Genomic DNA, 18084 nt, shown 5'->3' with positions numbered 1-18084 from the left:
TTTTTTTAAAACAAGGTGCTTGCAAAATGGTTCAGAAGTGTAAGGATCCTCTGTAAAAATACTTGCCCTCACAAAATCTTCTTGCTCTTTTGTTAGAGTGGTGAACCTCTTCTCAAGCACCTTTTTATCTTGATCAGTCAAGTTATGCCCTCCAGTTGCCATTAAGTGCTTGAGGTGAGAATTTGAGCTACCAGCAGCCACACCCTTGAGCTGTTTGAAATGGGTGTGAACTGACAATTAGCTCCACCTCTATTCAGATATGAATCACAATTTAAAAAGTCTCTTGCTTCAATGCCAAAAGACACTGAGAAACAAATCTACATTGCCTGAAGACTCCTCATTGGAACTATGCAAAGAGTTTGATGTAAGTTCCCAAGTCTAAATTAATAGATTTTTTACTTTTTGCGAATAGAAAATACAGCTAAAGGAAAACTCATTAATGCTGTCTAGATCAACACCATATTTAAATGACATGCTTCAAGCACTTATTGATCTATTACCAATTCCATTAGCCTCAACTGCAAGAACAAGACTTATGTCAACACTGAATACGTTTTCTGCAAACAGTTCATTGAAGGATTTATTGGTAGATGAATATGATATTATATCTGTTCTAGTGTCAATATTACCTTCACTTCAGGATCAACCGCTAAATACAGTAAGCCATCTTATTGAAATATGTAATAATACGTGATAAAAATAATAGTGTCTTCAATTACTTGTCAGTCTCACCCAAGGAATATCCTCCTCTAATTATATCTCACTACATGGAAAAGAATGTGAACAACTTATGAAGTATTGTGTTTCAAAAGTGTAAGGCCATACCAAAACGTAATGTAATTGTTTTAATTACACTGCAAATTAAAAATTTTATCAAAGACTTCATATATTAATTAAGTACATTGTATTTTCTGAGCATTGTATATTGTTTCAGTTATTACAACTCCTTTTTTAAATATAATAGGACTGCTGGATGCACACAACCATTGCTGTATCTTGAAATTTTGATTAATATTTGCTCTGGCAACATTTCAGCTCAAGCATGGCTTAAGAGATTGGTATGTCAACCTTTTGAGAATTAATTTATGTCTACGTGTACATGTATGTAGCCTGGCTATGATTTGTTTCAACATAGCCTGGTGTCTTTTTTAAGGGACAAAAATGTGTCTGTAATAATAGCATCACTTCATTTACTAGCTATTCTTTCTTTAAAAGAGCAACTTGGGAGCAAGGTTAGAAGTATTATTATTATTATTTTGAAGGTTTCATGTAGATTTTTAAACCAGCTAATATTGATCAAACATTGCATTTAATCTTAAGTATTGTGTGTACAAGTTTTGATACTAGTACTGTTGGACAGGCTATTGGTTTATTACAGTTGTTATTGTCATCATCTCAAGAATTTCAGAAATTATTGGCACAGTAGGAACAAATAAAACAATGTATATGCATTTTTTGTTGCTATAAATATTATGCAGATATCCCCAACTCAATCAATGCTTAGATAAAGGATTCAGGAGACTATCTGAAGTTAATGGAGACATTGCTACTAAGGTACATATACACATGTACACACACTCTTGTTTCAATTCTTTATAGATTTTAGATTTATTCACTTCTTTGATAACTTCAACACCAGAGCTATCTCATTTAGTTTTGAGTATTTTGCTGAAAGATGACACTTCTTGTGATGATAAAGTACCAAGTCCTTATTTAAATTTAATGGAATTACTGAAGGAGGAAGAAATAAGTTTTGCCAATGCTGTCAGTACTGGATTTCATTTCATTTATTTGCTGCTAAAGGTAACAGCATGCAATTTGTCCATTCCATTTTGTGCTATTAGGTACCTCAAGCTCTCAATAGGATGGCACATTTATCTGCTGAGACCCATTCTTTGATCAGCATAATTAAGAGACTCTTTTTAATTGACTGTATGCACCAAAGCCTGAGTGAAGAGGAGCTATTTATAGGCTTGCAAAAGCAACAGAAAGCAATAGCTGTATTATCCAATATCCTTTACCTACCATACACATACATGTACATAATAGTTATGCTGTTATAACTTTGACATTTTCAAACTGCTCGTTAGCTCAGCTTGCACAAGAAAAGCTGTTTTCTCTGTTCTAGATGTTTCTGTGTTACTAAAGTTTATAGAAGATCTATTGATGCACAGCGTATTGATTGATGGAGTGCATCAACACATACACAAGGAACAAAGGTTGCATATTCAATACAGCATATACTTTAATGTACAATCCTCATTGTATGTAGCAATCTTGTAGTTAGTGTCACTGTAGCTTCCATTTTCATACTGACATCTTTTCCTTTTGAAGCTAATTCTAGTCTACAGGTAAAATGTAAATAAAGTTACCTACATATTACTATTATTGTTATGTTTTAATAGACAAGGATTGTTTCACTGATGTCTGTAAGTACATTTACATGTAGATTTAAATGCATTTTTATCGGGAACTCTTTCAATAGGATAGTAGACTCCTTTCTGTTTTATCTCGTGCTTTATGTGGGAATAAGAAGGAAGACATTTTTCTTGCTATATCTATTATATGTTCAGCTTATAACACAGCTTTGCAACTAGAAAAGTAATTTTGCCAAAATCTATATCCTCGATGCTATTGCTTTTGCCAGTTTTAGTGAGGTACATGCTTCTTCTAATACTTTTAATGAACAGTGCTTTGAACAATTGCTGCCTTCTAAAGCACCTAGTTCATTAACATCAGTAAGAAGTCACAAGGCTTGTGATTCTAAACAATTAGATCAATTAATTGAAAAATTCAGATCATGTGTTGAGGTACAGTTTATGTACATGTAGATCCCGCTTTGTAACAATTTTATTTTTTTAAGATTCAGGATATTCGTGCTTCTGAAATAATGGGTATATATGAGCACAAACTACAAACTATGATGGTATGTGATATTGTGTAATAGTGATGATGTAGAAAATAATTGTAGTCCAAGGAAGGTCATCTTCAAGATCTAATTGATGCCAAATCACAAGCAATACTGCAAGGTGATCGTTTGTTGAAACAATATAGGACAAAAATGGATCACATTGATTCTGAGGTACAATACTGTAGAAAATTTTGCAATATTTGCATGTATCATTCATTTAGTGTCATAAGCTTAGGAAGTTACTGCAGGAGACGGAACAGGATAATGAAACTCTTAAGGATAAGGTTAGGCATTTTCGAATATTTTTATTGATTTAATCCAATGAAGATTTTAGCTTTAGAGAAGGAGCATTTATCAAAAGTAAAATTATTTACGTGTATGTTATCTAAGTGCAGTAACTGACATTTGGATAGATCGAAAATTTTGAAAGGGAAATAGTACATCTAAAACAAGAGATTGATGAACTAAAAGTTGTTTATTCTAAACAATCACTAAAGTATTGGATAAAAAATAGCCTTGTTTTTGAATAACTCATTAGACTTGAAGACACAGAGAGCAAAGTAATGAAGGCAATGAAAGAAATAGAAGAACAGCAGTCAAGAATAACCTCACTTAACGACATAAAAGTTGACTTAGAGTTACAAATAGCTACGTAATCATCATAATTTGCTACATGATTATCTTCTATTAAATCAATATAGGAAGAATACTGAATTAGATGATCTTCTTTGTCAAATTAATACTTGTCAGTCATGTCTGAAGTCACTGCAGATTGAACATGAAAGTAATTCATTTTGATTACAATTAGTTTTTATTGTATGCACTTGTTGCCTTTACAAATTCTTTGTGCAAAAGTAAAAACCCCAGCTCTGTTTTTTACATACATGGGCAATTGCATTAATGTTAATGATTACAACCAACCCATTAACCGCCTCTCTAATTTTATTACTATAGACCTCAGAAGCCATGCAAATGATCAGATGATGAAACTGAATGATTTAGAGAAATCCAATGCTACTTTGGAAGGAAATATTAATGAGCTCTCTCAACAACTAACATTAGCTCATAATGAAATTGATATGTTAACTCAACAGGTAAAGCACTTCGAGACAAATTAAATATTCTACTGTTTCTGAATTATATACACACAGAAAAACATTATTGAAAGTCATAACACTCAATTGCAAAGTGAAGTCACAAAATTAAAGGAAAAGGAAACTGAGTTGGAACATAAAATTGCTCAGCTAAGTGGAGAAGTTGATCTCTTTTCTGCTGTTAAAACTCTGATAAACAGGGGCCAAGTCTCAAATAGCACATAGATCTAATTTGACTTTTAAAATAATGATTAAGAGATTATTGTCCTGCATGTCTCCAGTCACAAAACGCAAACAATTTGTATTTATAAAAATAACAGTGAGTATTACAATTAAATCTAAAGTGAAAACAAACTAGATTGCAGTTTCATTTCTGGACAAGTGTGATGTGGCTCACCACAACAAACCTCTTGCGTATCAAGTAATATAAACGCATTTTTTGTTTCAGACAGCATGTATCTAGCATAATACTCTTCCTTTTCAAAATTTAAGGTTCCATTTTTAAACACTTGCTTTCATAAATCTTATACATAAGGCTCCACTCATTGCCTACCTGAATGAGATATTAGTATACAAATCAATACTTAATATAATGTCTTATAATATTCAACCTTTGTGTAAAAGGACCAACCTAATAAGCAGTGTTATGGAAAGAAAAAAGTTATAAAAATGAGTGAGACATTGATTTACATTGCAAAATGTATTTTAATTTCATTACCATACACAAGTATTCCAGCAATAGATCTTATAATTCATCAATACAGTTTACTTAGTATGTAAACAAGACATTTCATAAAAATAACATCTGAGTAATTTTTGCAGCAGATGAGTAGATCTGAGGTTCAATAAACTTGTAAAATATTATGCTTAAAGACTAATGCATTATTACAGAGACTTAAAAATAAAGAAATGAGTTAATATTAAAGTCCCATTCTTCTTGGAGTGTACTTCGGTGTCCCTGGATCATGTAATCCTGGAGTTAAAATGGATTGTTTTCTACAAATGATATGTGCCAGAAAAGATATGTAATGAAATCAGGTTTGCTAAATTAATGAGAAGAGTAACCACAATAGTACAATACAGTATGCAAGAGCATGTACTTTCTACAACAAAACATGAACCTTACTTTTTTGAAAACGACTTTATATTTGCTTCATCCTTCATAGATTTCAACTTTTGAGATGCAGCAGCTAATTCTGATTCCATTTGATTTAATTTAGCTTTCACTGCTTGTTTTGTACCCTAAATAGATATCACACATTATTAATGCACACAAGATTTAGGTAATTTATTTCAACAAAAATGGGACACAGCTTGAAGGGGATACAGCTCTTTTGAACCACTGGCAATGTGGTGAGACAAAAGGATATCATTATAGTTGGGACTACTAGTTTAGTTGGAAATTTTGCTAGCACATTCATTAACGAACAAAAGTACATGCACAACTTCAGTAGTGACATCTTTCAGAAGACTACAAAAACAATCAGATGACCATGCAACGAGGAATAAGTTTGTAGTCAGGATAAGACTAACGTGATAGCAATGAAATGTAATATAATGGATTGTAAACGTTATAATAATATTAAAATTTGATCACACATTATACACTTAAACACAATAGTAGCCAGCAAAAATAAAAATAGTAGCACTGCTGAAGAAACATAAGTTAAAAATTAAGGAAGGTCCTAATCACTATCATCATCTGGGTAATTAGCCATATACTTCTCCTCCTGTTCCATGTATCTCTGATAATGGTCATCAACTATCTGAACAATATTGACTTCATTACCCCTCACACGATACTTGTAACGTTTAGCTAGAACTGTAAAAACTATCAGTATCAATAGAATTAAGACACTCTTTGTTACATAATAGTAAAAACTAGTGCAAAAACCACTGTCCACACAATGAAATAATAGACTAAAAGTTGCGTTGATGAAGTAACCAAAACCCCATGAAGCATTCCATATGCCCATCATAAGACCTCTAGTGTGTATTGGTGATTGAGCAATTGTAAATTCCAATGATGCTGGTATTACACAAGAAAATGTTATTCCCTCAAGAACATGAGGGATGATATATGTATACTTGTTGCCAAAACTTGGCATTGAATCATAAGTAAACTTCAAAAGTATCAATTGAGAAGCACTCATAAATAAAGTAGCGATTAGCCCAACATTGACTCTAAACAACATACTTGGAATGTACTTGTAAATAAATATTTTTGCAAAGAGCAGGTATAAAAACAATAGAAGTAGTGCAGCAACAAATCTCCAAAAACTATTATTTAGCAAGCAGGGCAATACTGAATTGTTAATAGAAAAATGCCAAAGATGATGGAAACTAAATGAATAGCACACCACTGCTATAAAAAATGGTAGCATACGAAAAGAAGTTTTCACATCTTCTACCTCTTCCTCAGTGAATGGTCCACCATATTTATCCTTTCCAAGGTCTATTCGTGAAGGAGCCTCTTCCTCCCAGTAGGTTAGGGCACTACGATTCTCAGGATACTTATGATCCTTGGCATAACACAATACTCTTACCATCAGTTTGATGGGATTCTGTATCAGTGACACATTCTCCACTTTTTCCTTGCATAATGAATAAGAAACTAGAACGATAGAAACAGTGACTCCTGATGATATGAAAATACCGAGCAAAAAAGTTCTTTTTGGTCATCAACAAAAAAACAGGCACACAAGCGAACAGTAGCTTCTATAACAGGTATAGCTGCAGTATGCCAATATATGATAGTGTTCAGTTCATTAGCAGACGCTCCAACAAGTTGATCAACATTAAATTGGACAATGTTAACTTTAAAGCATCCATAACCCACAGCACCAAATAATACAGGGACAATATAAAGAAACCACAAAAGTTTAATGGAACTGAGATAAACATGTAGCATATATACAATACATCCAAAAATCCAAGATATGAAACACAGTATCATACCAATTAGTATAGCTTTGTATCTTCCAAGCCACACATCAGAAAACAAACCAATGAAAGGAAAAGAAAAGAAACCAATTAACATCAAGCCAGCCAATCCATACAACCAACCACCAGAGAAATAAGCTAGCACAAAGGTTCTTACTGTAACATTATGTAAATACATGACATAGTCCCAAAAGAGAACTAACAGAGCTGGAAATGATATGTACAGGGAAGAACATCTTTTTCTGAGCCAAAAACATATGATGCTTCGTTCAGTCATCTTTGCTCAAAGCAAATAATGAATCATCAAACAATTACCACACCCCATTGTGAAAAAATTATAATGCATGTACCATGAACCTGCAAGATGGTATAAATATTATGATTCAGTCTAAAAGGAAGAAATTAAAACAAGCCAAGTACTGCTCTTCTGATTAATGGTCATTCAGTAGAATGTACAGTACGATTTAGAAGAGAAAAAATTGGCATTACCCTTAATTCCTCACTACAATCTCACTATACAAATGTTCTACTTTTCTGCCATGATTCCACTCAAGATAAAAGGGAGCTGCCATGGTCCAAGAACTAAATGTTCTGATTATAAAGTAGTTCAAATGTTGCCAATTAATCGACTGAGAACAGATATTCTGCTTTTATTATCATTTAACTTCTAGCAAAAGAATGTTATCCTTGAGAACAAAAATCAGATCATTGGTATGCTGCAGTACACTACTGAACATCCCACTTCTAACTACTACCATACTAAATGACTCACTTAGATACAGCACTAAACATTATTAAGAGTACAATTTTTTGAGGGCTCAAAAAATAAATCTATAAAAATCAATTTCATAAAATACCGTATAAAGCTTTAATTTGGCGGAGTTTTATTTTGGCGATTGGCGGTTTGCAAGCAGAATTGCCAATATTAAAACCGCCAATCATTAATGCGCATGCTCAATAATGCACGTGTACACAAAAATCACCAAATTAAAAACCGCCAATTACAATTTTACAGCAAAATCACTAAAATAAAGCACTGCCAAAATAAAGCGCCGCCAAAATAAAGCGTTATATGGTACAAGAAGAAAGTTTTGTGAAAACGAAATTTAAAAAAAAAGATTTTTCAGAAAATTCAAGCAATATTCGGTGTCCATGAAGTTTAACTTAGATAGGTTACACACAAGTGCATATAATTAAGTATTAGTTAAAGCATAGTTCCCCGTGCTGTACGGGAAATACAGCACGAGAGGTGTGGTTGAGAAAGCCATACAGCAATCGGCTTCACCTCATGCTGTATGGCTTTCTCGACCACACCTCTCGTACTGTATTTCCCATACAGCACAGGGGGAACTGTGCTTTTACTAGTTTATGGTCATAGTGTGTGGGTGCATCAAAGGCACCAGCCCTAGCACGTGTTTTAACTCTTCAAAATGGAGGAACTAGTAAAAGAAGAGAAAGATGAACCGCCACAAAAGAAGAGCAGAGTATCTCCTACAATTGCTCATTTTAGTTCTCCTACTAAGCAACTAGCCCAGGATAGAGAAGAAGAAAAGGAAGATAAACCGCCACAAAAGAAGAGGAAAGTATCTCCTAGAACGACTCATTTTGGCTCTCCTACTAAGCAACAGACATTTGAAAAGGCTACCGAAGGTGTTGTACCAGACAACACGAGGCAGAACACTAAATGGGCCCTTTATACATTTACATAATGGCTCGAGGAACGTAATAAGAGAGTGAAAGATTCAACAGAGTCATTACCTCTTGAACTGTTGTCTTCCAGTGACCCTGAGTGCATTTCGAAAGCTCTAAGGCTGTTTGTGCTGGAAGCTAGAAAGGTTGATGGTGCACCATATCCACCAAGTAGTCTAAGGTGTCTGTTGAGTGGAATAAACAGGGAGTTGATAAATAACAAAGCTGGATTTTCTATTATGAATAGATCTAACCTTCATCTTCACGACCTCCATTTACCGCTGGACACTGTAACTAGCAAGCTTCATAGTACTGGTATGGGTCTTGATAAAGTAAAAGCTCAGGTTATATCTAAAGATTTGGAAGATATGTGTTGGGAGAAAGGCTCTTTAGGTACTTCATCACCCAGAGTTCTTCAGCATACTGTTTTTTTCTATATTGGGTTACAGTTTGTGCTTCGTGGGTTTCAAGAGCAGCACGATTTGATGGTGAGGCAATTAGTGAGATTTCCTAATGATCAGACCACTTACTCTGGTGATGTCTATTACGAATACACAGAATTTATTTCCAAAAATAATCTGCATAGATTTACTGATAGCAAATCAACAAATAAAGTTGTGAGAGCTTATGCAACACCTGGATCTGACCGCTGTTTGGTGGCACTTTTGGATATGTATATACATCTTTTACCAGATGACTCGGAGTATTTTTATATGCGTCCTTTGAAATCATTTCCTGCTGATCCCTTAAAACCAGCCTTTTGCCGTCAACATGTTGGTGTCAATCAAATCAAGAAGTTTGTGCAAACTATGACTGGTGATGTGAGTTACACTAATCATAGTTTGAGAGCAACAGCAATGACCAGGATGTTTAATCAGGGAGTATCTGAGAAAGAAATTGCTGAAAAGTCTGGGCATCGCAGCTTGGACGGCTTGAGGTCATATGAGCATCCTTCTAGGAAATTGGAAAAGGCTGCTGGAGAGATTATTGCAGATCCTACTGGATCGTTTCAAGATGTAAAAAAAGAGAGAGAGGGAAAAAGAGAAAAGAAGGAAGAAAAGGGAGAAGAGAAGGAAGAAAAGCTAGATTCTAAAGATGAGAAAGAAGCAACTCCAGAGCTGAAAGAAGAGAAGAAAGAGCAGCCACAGTTGAAACAACAGCTACATGTACCTCCTTTTTCTCATCTAAAGCATTGCACTATTAACTTTAATATTAATTATGGAAAGTGAACTGATTCTTGAAATACAATTAACAAAAATTTAATTAGATTATTGGGGGCGGTCACAGTTTATACAACAGGAAACTACAAACTGTGCTGTATGGACCACAAACTGTGCTGTATGAAACTGGAAGTGTGCTGTATGAGATATACAGTACAGGCAGTGCCTTTGATGCACCCACGCACTATACTATAAGACTGATTTACAGTTGAAACTAAGGCAATATACATGTATATTTACATGTAAACCAAGGGCCAAAATCAACTCCAAAAAGGATAGGAATAATGGCTATTGGTTTATTTTGCACTAACTACCTTAACTTAAAGCCATACCTCACGTTAAGTTTCAAAGTGTGAATCAATCAGCATTAGTTAACATACATAGTTACATACATGTATACTCTGCTACTTACTCCTCTTGTAGACGAGCTACTTTTAACAGTATAGAACACAGGACCTAGTTCAGCCAGCCATAGTCCATCCACTGCTGTCACACACTGCATATACTCCTACAACAAATACAATATAAAATCAAACTGACCAAAAACTTCCATGACTAAAATTAATTTCAATGTCATATACATATACGTTTTACAAAAATAAAATTATTAAAAAGTGATTACAAAATGATGAAACCTGATAAATTTATGACAATAAGAATTATTGTAGTATGGTTGACTTTAAGATCAAAGGAAACTCAGAGTCTCTATATCCCTCAAAGTACTGTGAAGGCACTCTTAGTACTCCACGGGATTTAGAGAACTGTCGTTGTCCATACTAAGTCCTGTATAGAGCTATGGGAGATTTGTCTCCCATAGCTCTATTGGACTTAGAGCACTCCAGTACTGGAGTACTAGGAGTTGAACTTTGACCCTTTGGAAGCCAGTAGTGACTTCCAGAGGAAGTTCTAAAAACCTATCCAACCCACTTTAATTTTAAGCAAGGAAGGACACAGAAGCAATAAAGGGCTTACTTTATAAACCTATAATTCTGACAAGGCTCTAGTGGGGCACACTTGTGGTCAGTGGTCTATGAATATCATTGTGGTGACCACGTGACATTGTGGTTTCTCAAAGTGGCACTCACAGGAGTAAACAAAATGGCTGAGCTACTACTTTGCTTTGGAATATTTCTCCCACAAGACAGGCTCTAATAAGGTCAGGTTCTTCTGAGAATTCCTTGATCTCAAAGTCAAACACTACAAAACAATTAAAGCATGGTTCCCTCGTGCTCAATTAGATTTATCTGCACTCGCTTCCAGTCTCGTTGCTAAAAATAGAGCACGAGGCCGAAGGCCTCGTGCTCTATTTTTAGCAACTCGACCAGAAGCGAGTGCGGATAAATCCAATGGAGCACTCGGACTCATGTTTTAATTAATACTAAAACACTATACTGCTAATGCTCACTGACTGGAAATGAAAAATGATCTTACAAGTATGTGTACATTTGCATGTATATCACAATCACCTTTGTTGTCATAACTAGTTCATGATACACTATATAGTCAGGAGTAAATCCCATTCCATATAATCCACTAGTTGGATGAAGGTGACAGGGCATTCCAGTACGACAATTAACATATTCTCCAATACCCTAATGTAGACAAAAGTGTACAGTACAATCATAATAGTTAGCTGCTGTGCACAGCCACACAAAAATACTATTCATAATATGACTCTTATTATTGATATGTGTTTTGATAGCTCCATTACAATAGTGCTAGTACTGCCAAAAATACAACTTGTGGAGTTGTGGTATTGTCCGTGAATCTTATAAGGATTAATAATAAAATTTACCCAAGTAATACATTAAAATTTGATGTTTTATTGTTCAGTAGCTATTTCCAGTGGCGATTGTAATCCTAATGACTGCCACAAAGTAGTTCATTTTCATAACATCTATGTACAGTATATTGCAGGATTGCAATTTGAGCAATCTGATTGTGACACAGGAAGCAGACATTTTAGATGGCAGTAGCCCTAATAAAAATGATGTTGAACACTTGTCTGTACACAACATGGAGTGAACTCATTGCAGCAACCATAAGAGTTGCTTAACTTGCTTTGACTTTTACTATTGCTGCAGCAAGTTGGTAATTAACACAACAATAAAGCAATGTAAATGTAGGACAATAAGTCACATAACCAAACAGCTGTGTTTAAGATTAAAGAGGAAGAGTTAAAGGCAAAAATTAAAAAGGAAGGAACCTACATGTAGGCTGCTATACTTCTTTACCAAGGTTTAACAGCAGCGGCATAACACAATAGTGTTACTGTCATGTGTTTATATTTAAACTTCATTAAGTAAGAGTAAATGCTATGGCACTTCTTGAATAGTTGCTACTCTCCAATCTGATTAAAATTTTTGATAGTTTGTTGTTTTAGATACATTACCTTTCTTATAGTTTTATTAAACATGCACAATATTATGAACATGTATTTCATGTAAGTATGTAATATGTGTATTTTAAAAACATTATACATGCTACACAAACATGGCAGTATACAGTATTAACATTAGCTTCACATTTAAGTACTACTACATGTAAGTGCATGCATGTTGCTGTAGTGAGTAAATTGCATATTACAAAAAAAGTGAAACAATCTATAAAAAGTGATATAACATCCTACAAAGCTCACCACTCATGCCTAGCAGTATTGCTTACTTTTAATCTAGCTGCCTGATGAAAGTAGGCCGAACAAATGCATTTACGCACAATATCCCATTCAGTACCAGTTGATATAACAGGTAATCTTTGTTGGTCCATAATATCCTTCAGTTGAGAACGAACTTCCCTCACCTATGAAATGATATTCAGGATTACCTTCTGCTTATTACATACATGTATGTGTCCACAATTTTTACTATCATTGCCATAACTATATACACAGCATAGCCACTATAAACATGCTGAAAAGACTGCCAACTTAGTGTCAAGTGTGCAATAAATTTTTTAAGAACAAAATACATTGCATGTACTCATAACTCAATAGTTCACTCACTTTTCTCATTGCCTTGATATGTATATAATGTTCATTGCACCAATGAGTAGAATAACTATAATAGAACAATACACAAAATATAATATGCTAAACAGAGGAGCAAATCACAGTAAATATACTCATGACTAAAATATAGAATACCAACAAAGGGCACTTACTTTTAATGTACATGTACAAAGGTACAAACACAGAACTACATGTACTTTACAAGTCAGCGCTTGCACGACACAAACATGTACATGTTCACTGTAAGTAAAACAATATGCAAACAAAATTCTTTAATTGACTCATGCATACACACAATCACACTCAAATATTGAATTAGTACTTGTACATTATAATAAAACTTTGATTCAGTAAGTACATAATAATGGTTATTGTGTAATATTATATAAAACACTAAGCAAGGTACTGCTAACTTGTTTAGCTTCCACTGTTGATACACATAAAGCATCGTTAAGTGGTCACTTTCAGGTACTTGAAATTTCTCTCTCACCATATCACTTTCCTCTTCCTTGCCTTTGGGCCGAAAAAATATAGATGGAACAGACAGCATTGAAACAATTATCTATGATGCATAATGATAAATCCCACAATGATGAAGGCATATTATAAGCACATTGCAAGTCATTAAAAAACAACATACCAATACTTCAGCACTACATTTCATATCAACAGACACAATCAACATCTTAGAGAGTGCAGGGTCTAGGGGAAACTCAACCATTTGACGACCAACATCAGTCAAAGCTCCTGTGTTATCCAGTGCACCAAGTATCCATAACTGATACATTGAGTTAAGAATGTTATCCTAAAATAAGTAAAAATAAGTACAGAAATGTATGAAACTGTGTAAGTAATTATCACATGCATGACAGATGTATATGTGCATCCAAGCTCGCTTATTTTAATTACATGCATATAGTTGTGATGGTATGAATACAACATGTGAACCACAGCCACTAAAGCTGCTACAGAGTCACTTACAAGCAGAAGATAAATGACAATGTTTACAGAAAATTCACAAAAAGTAGGATTACACAAAAGCCAGTCAATCATTCATGTATCATGATCATTCAATGCAGCTACTGCTACAGTGCATGGAATATTTACTTGAGGTGGTGGATCCATGAAATGAAATTGCAACAGATCCTGTATTCCAAGAGATTTTAATAATAGGACAATATTAGCCAAGTTTGTTCGTTGAATTTCAGGAACTGTGCTTTTCAACATTTCATTCTTATATGCCATTTCAGTATAAAGCCGGAAGCACTGACTACAAAACAACTAATACACAAATCAATACTAGGAAGACAATTACCCAGCTCCTGTCCTCCCTGCTCGACCAGATCTCTGATTAGCATTAGCCTGTAAAGCATGTACTTCATTATTTAGCAATAAATAGGACACATACCTGACTGACAGGGAACACTTGAAGAGCATCCATACCTATCCTAGGATTAAACACTTTCAACTTGCAATAAGCAGAATCAATGACAAACATTATTCCATCAACTATAAAAATATAACATCAAACTATATAATCATGTACAAGACTACAAGACTTGTACAAGTAAAAGTTTATTTTGATATGCACAATTCCTGTAATAAACACTGTGATCATTTGCTAACCAGTAAGAGATGTTTCAGCAATGTTAGTAGCCACAACACATTTTCTGACACCATCTGGAGCTTTTTCAAATATTTTAGCTTGAAGGTCAGAAGGCAATTGAGAATAAATTGGAAGAATTGCCAATGGAGGAGCATCTTCAAGATCAGCAAGACGTTCTAAAACAAACACACATGTTGAGTCAAAAAAGAAAGCACCATAATCATGCCATGATAACAGATGTCATATCTTACCAGCAATAACATCACATGTAGTTTCAATTTCTTCCTGTCCTGGCATAAAAATTAAGATGTCACCTTGTGATGGAGTCAAGTGTATCTGAAGACACTGCTTAGCAGCACTATCAACATAATCCTCACAAGGATTCTGAGTATACATTATATCAACTGGGAATGTTCGTCCAGGTATCTGGAGATGAGAATATAAATTTTATTACAACTTACAATAATTATATACTGTAAACCAACTTACATTGAATACAGGAACATTGCCAAAAAACTTTGCAAACTTATCAGCATCCATTGTAGCAGATGTAACAATGAGCTTTAAGTCATAGCGATGTGACACAACCTACACATAACATTAAAGGACTTAAAGAACCATATATCATCTACATCAAATCAGCATAACATAATTAGCCACTTCATACATCTCTTAATAATCCAAACAGTACGTCAGTATTAAGTGATCTTTCATGAGCTTCATCCATTATAATAACAGAATATTGATCCAAATCAGGTTCTCCCAATGATTCTCTTAACAATATACCATCAGTCATATACTTAATAAAAGTAGACTACAAAAAGTAACAAAATAGCAAACATGAATATTAGTGCCTAAAACATAAATACTGTATTTATATAACACCCAGATACATGTACATACAGCCCCAAACACATTAATATACTAGCTGAATTGTGATGTTGCAAAAAAATAAATACTGCTAAATGCATATACTTTTGATGTGACATCTTCAAAACGAATAGAATACCCAACTTCTTCTCCAAGCTTTACATTCATTTCCTCACTAACTCTTTTGGCAACTGACATAGCAGCTACTCTTCTAGGCTGTGTACAACCAATAATTCCACTTTTTGAATAACCATCTTCATGCATATACTATGAATCATGAAGAAATGAAAGCTACATTATACAAGCATCAGTACTTGTGTCAGTTGTGTTGTTTTGCCAGATCCAGTTTCTCCAACAATAATGATAACATTATTGTCCCTAATGACTCGCAAAAGCTACATGAATTCAAAGTTAAGATAAATGTAGTACATGTACATTAACAATTTCTCAATTTTGATGTACACATACATGTACTGTATATAAACAGTGAATAACCAATAAGGGTTTAGCAAAAAAAGCTATGTAGCTTCAATTTTGCATACAAACAAATTGGTTGACAATGACCGCGATGCATACCATTACATGTCTACCTCCAGAGGAGTAATAAGAAATGGTGATCATCAATTTAAAACCATTTTAATGTGAACACAATTACATTTGTAATGCAATCAGTGCTTTCTAGTGTAAAAAGACCTTAAAAGTCATGAAACTAAACAATACCAATGTAGTATACTAATTTGATGTGAATGTGCAATGCTACAATCATACAATATCACAACTACAATTTACTTCATCTCTAACAGCAAAGATTGGTAAGAATTGGCGCTGCTGCTTTAATGTTCTACTCTTAGCAAAAGCACTAACAGCCTCACTGCTCTTCTGAATATGCTGAGAAAACTGTTGATCTGACTTATAATCGGTTGAACCATCTTCATCAACACCCTTATCCTAAAAATTATGTTAAAATCAATTTATTGATTTTAGACTTTGGGAAAATAAAGGGGGCATATTGTACAGCTGAAAGCATTGGCAGGTACACAATATTGTCAGATTGATGGTTGCAGACTTGCAGTGATTAATCACTCATATAAAATCTGAAAATTTTATTCCATTAGAAGTGGCTTTGGTAGTGAATAGCTATCATACATCATTTATTTTAAAATATTCATAGAAGGACTAAATACATTGACAAGAGCCATACACTTGTACAAAATTACTTACTGTTAAAAATTTAAACAGCTAACATATAACATACATTAGAGTAAACGAAAACACATAATGCTACCCTTACTTTGGGATCTTCTTTAGCTTTTATACCAAGAATATTTCCAATTTTAGTACCAGCTAATTCCCAGTGCTTCTTCATGCCTTTAGTTCTCTCTTTCTCTAATCTATGATGCTTCACAAGTTGACTTCCTTTTCGTGATAAAATAGCTAAATCTGAGGTCACATCCTAAAGTAAAGAAACAATGACTCATATAAAGTACAACCTGGTGCTGCCATAATAAAAATAATTTTAACACAAAAATTCAAAAGTTAAAAACCAGTATCATGATAAATCAGTATAAAGGTACAACATAACATAGCTAATCTGCTTTTCTAAGTCTATACTGCAAGATAAAAGTATTATCTGACATAAACTCTGTATATCTTCACAGCAACATGTGCCACATGAAGGTTATGGCAGCTCTGATACAGCATGGAGTCAGATGACATTAGACCAGAGACATACACTGTGGAGAACTCTAATTAATTATTATTCATCACTGTTAATTAATTTTGCTAAGCATGCATCGTTGTTAATTTTGGGGAAGAGATTTTGTGACAGAGAAGAAGAAGGACATATTGGGAGGGGATCCAGTCTAATCCTGACTACTAAGAAGTCAAGGGAAATAGATTTGAGCCATATATTCATCATACACACATGCATTATAAAGCAGTCTAAACTAGACCTGATTTATAAATGAGATGTTTGGGTTGGTCTTTCTTTACAGGAATACAATAACGTAGAGCAACAATAAAGGTAACAAAAAGAAGAGTAAACTAGAAACAAGTGATCAGTTAAGGTGTACCACTAGGCTTTCCTCACAAGATATTCAGGTTTAGGAGGGTGTGTAAAGTAGGATGACTGGTAATTAGGGACAGAGATGCACATTCTCACAAAAATTATACCGTAGCCATTGATTCACACAATTAGTACAGCTGCTTTCCACCCAAGAGTGTGAGTCTGACAGTGTGGCTTGCAAGGCTTTGTGTTTTTATTTTTTTAATGACGATTAAGTTATTATGGTTAATCAAGGTTAACTCAGTCAGCGAATATATATATACGTCAGTTGTAACCACAAGACAAGATAATGAGGCATTTGCGAAACTAATAATTAGAATTAGAACTAATACGGCTTGGGGGTGTTGCTTAGAGACGATTAAAGTACTCACGTACAAATGTAGTAATGCCACACTACTGTGTTGTTCCTGGCTGTACTAATAGTTCGATTACACATCCAAGGATTTCATTTCATCGTCTTCCATTAAAGAGAAAGAATCTCTTAAAAATATGGGTGCATAAAATTAGGAGGAAGAACCTACCCATCAATGCTAACTCTCGAGTTTGCAGTGCCCACTTCACTTTTAATGTCTTGCCAATATGTGGGACAGCTTACGGCAGTAGCCTCTGAATTGCCATCACCCAGACATTGAGTAGTACTAGTAGTTGGGGCTGCTGTAGAGTCAGGATCAATAACATT

General features: G+C 34.3%; 2 protein-coding genes across 2 annotated transcripts in view; one reads left to right on the top strand and one right to left on the bottom strand.

The window, feature by feature from the left end:
• Window positions 1-220: 220 nt before the first annotated feature.
• On the top strand, window positions 221-4348 carry LOC105313022 (protein CIP2A-like). The gene is made up of 23 exons (XM_019997549.1): window positions 221-364; window positions 413-658; window positions 707-813; window positions 965-1058; window positions 1110-1232; window positions 1274-1422; window positions 1479-1554; window positions 1600-1803; window positions 1845-2010; window positions 2081-2219; window positions 2273-2351; window positions 2406-2429; window positions 2486-2601; window positions 2648-2810; window positions 2864-2926; window positions 2972-3082; window positions 3133-3195; window positions 3239-3271; window positions 3325-3407; window positions 3450-3563; window positions 3613-3695; window positions 3866-4005; window positions 4063-4348. The coding sequence occupies exons 1-23, from the start codon at window positions 260-262 to the stop codon at window positions 4228-4230; spliced, it is 2649 nt and encodes an 882-aa protein (XP_019853108.1). The 5' UTR covers window positions 221-259; the 3' UTR covers window positions 4231-4348.
• Window positions 4349-4839: 491 nt separating this feature from the next.
• LOC100638345 (pre-mRNA-splicing factor ATP-dependent RNA helicase PRP16) overlaps window positions 4840-18084 on the bottom strand; it is a 20286-nt gene continuing 7041 nt past the window's right edge. The window contains exons 5-23 of the mRNA XM_019997551.1: window positions 16632-16793; window positions 16130-16288; window positions 15655-15735; window positions 15446-15607; window positions 15138-15284; window positions 14960-15058; window positions 14722-14896; window positions 14491-14646; window positions 14273-14373; window positions 14180-14226; window positions 13972-14134; window positions 13505-13669; window positions 13278-13426; window positions 12859-12913; window positions 12522-12656; window positions 11324-11449; window positions 10270-10365; window positions 5132-5247; window positions 4840-5001 (exon numbers count right to left, since the gene is read on the bottom strand). Coding sequence (XP_019853110.1) covers window positions 4926-5001; window positions 5132-5247; window positions 10270-10365; window positions 11324-11449; window positions 12522-12656; window positions 12859-12913; window positions 13278-13426; window positions 13505-13669; window positions 13972-14134; window positions 14180-14226; window positions 14273-14373; window positions 14491-14646; window positions 14722-14896; window positions 14960-15058; window positions 15138-15284; window positions 15446-15607; window positions 15655-15735; window positions 16130-16288; window positions 16632-16793 — 2370 coding nt within the window. The 3' untranslated portion in view covers window positions 4840-4925. The remainder of the gene's footprint in view (window positions 5002-5131; window positions 5248-10269; window positions 10366-11323; window positions 11450-12521; window positions 12657-12858; window positions 12914-13277; window positions 13427-13504; window positions 13670-13971; window positions 14135-14179; window positions 14227-14272; window positions 14374-14490; window positions 14647-14721; window positions 14897-14959; window positions 15059-15137; window positions 15285-15445; window positions 15608-15654; window positions 15736-16129; window positions 16289-16631; window positions 16794-18084) is intronic.

This window comes from Amphimedon queenslandica, unplaced genomic scaffold (assembly GCF_000090795.2).
Source record: "Amphimedon queenslandica unplaced genomic scaffold, v1.1 AMPQUscaffold_13364, whole genome shotgun sequence".
Classification (NCBI taxonomy): domain Eukaryota; kingdom Metazoa; phylum Porifera; class Demospongiae; order Haplosclerida; family Niphatidae; genus Amphimedon; species Amphimedon queenslandica.
Note: the sequence above shows the minus strand (reverse complement) of the source record. Positions and strands in the feature narration are given on the sequence as shown.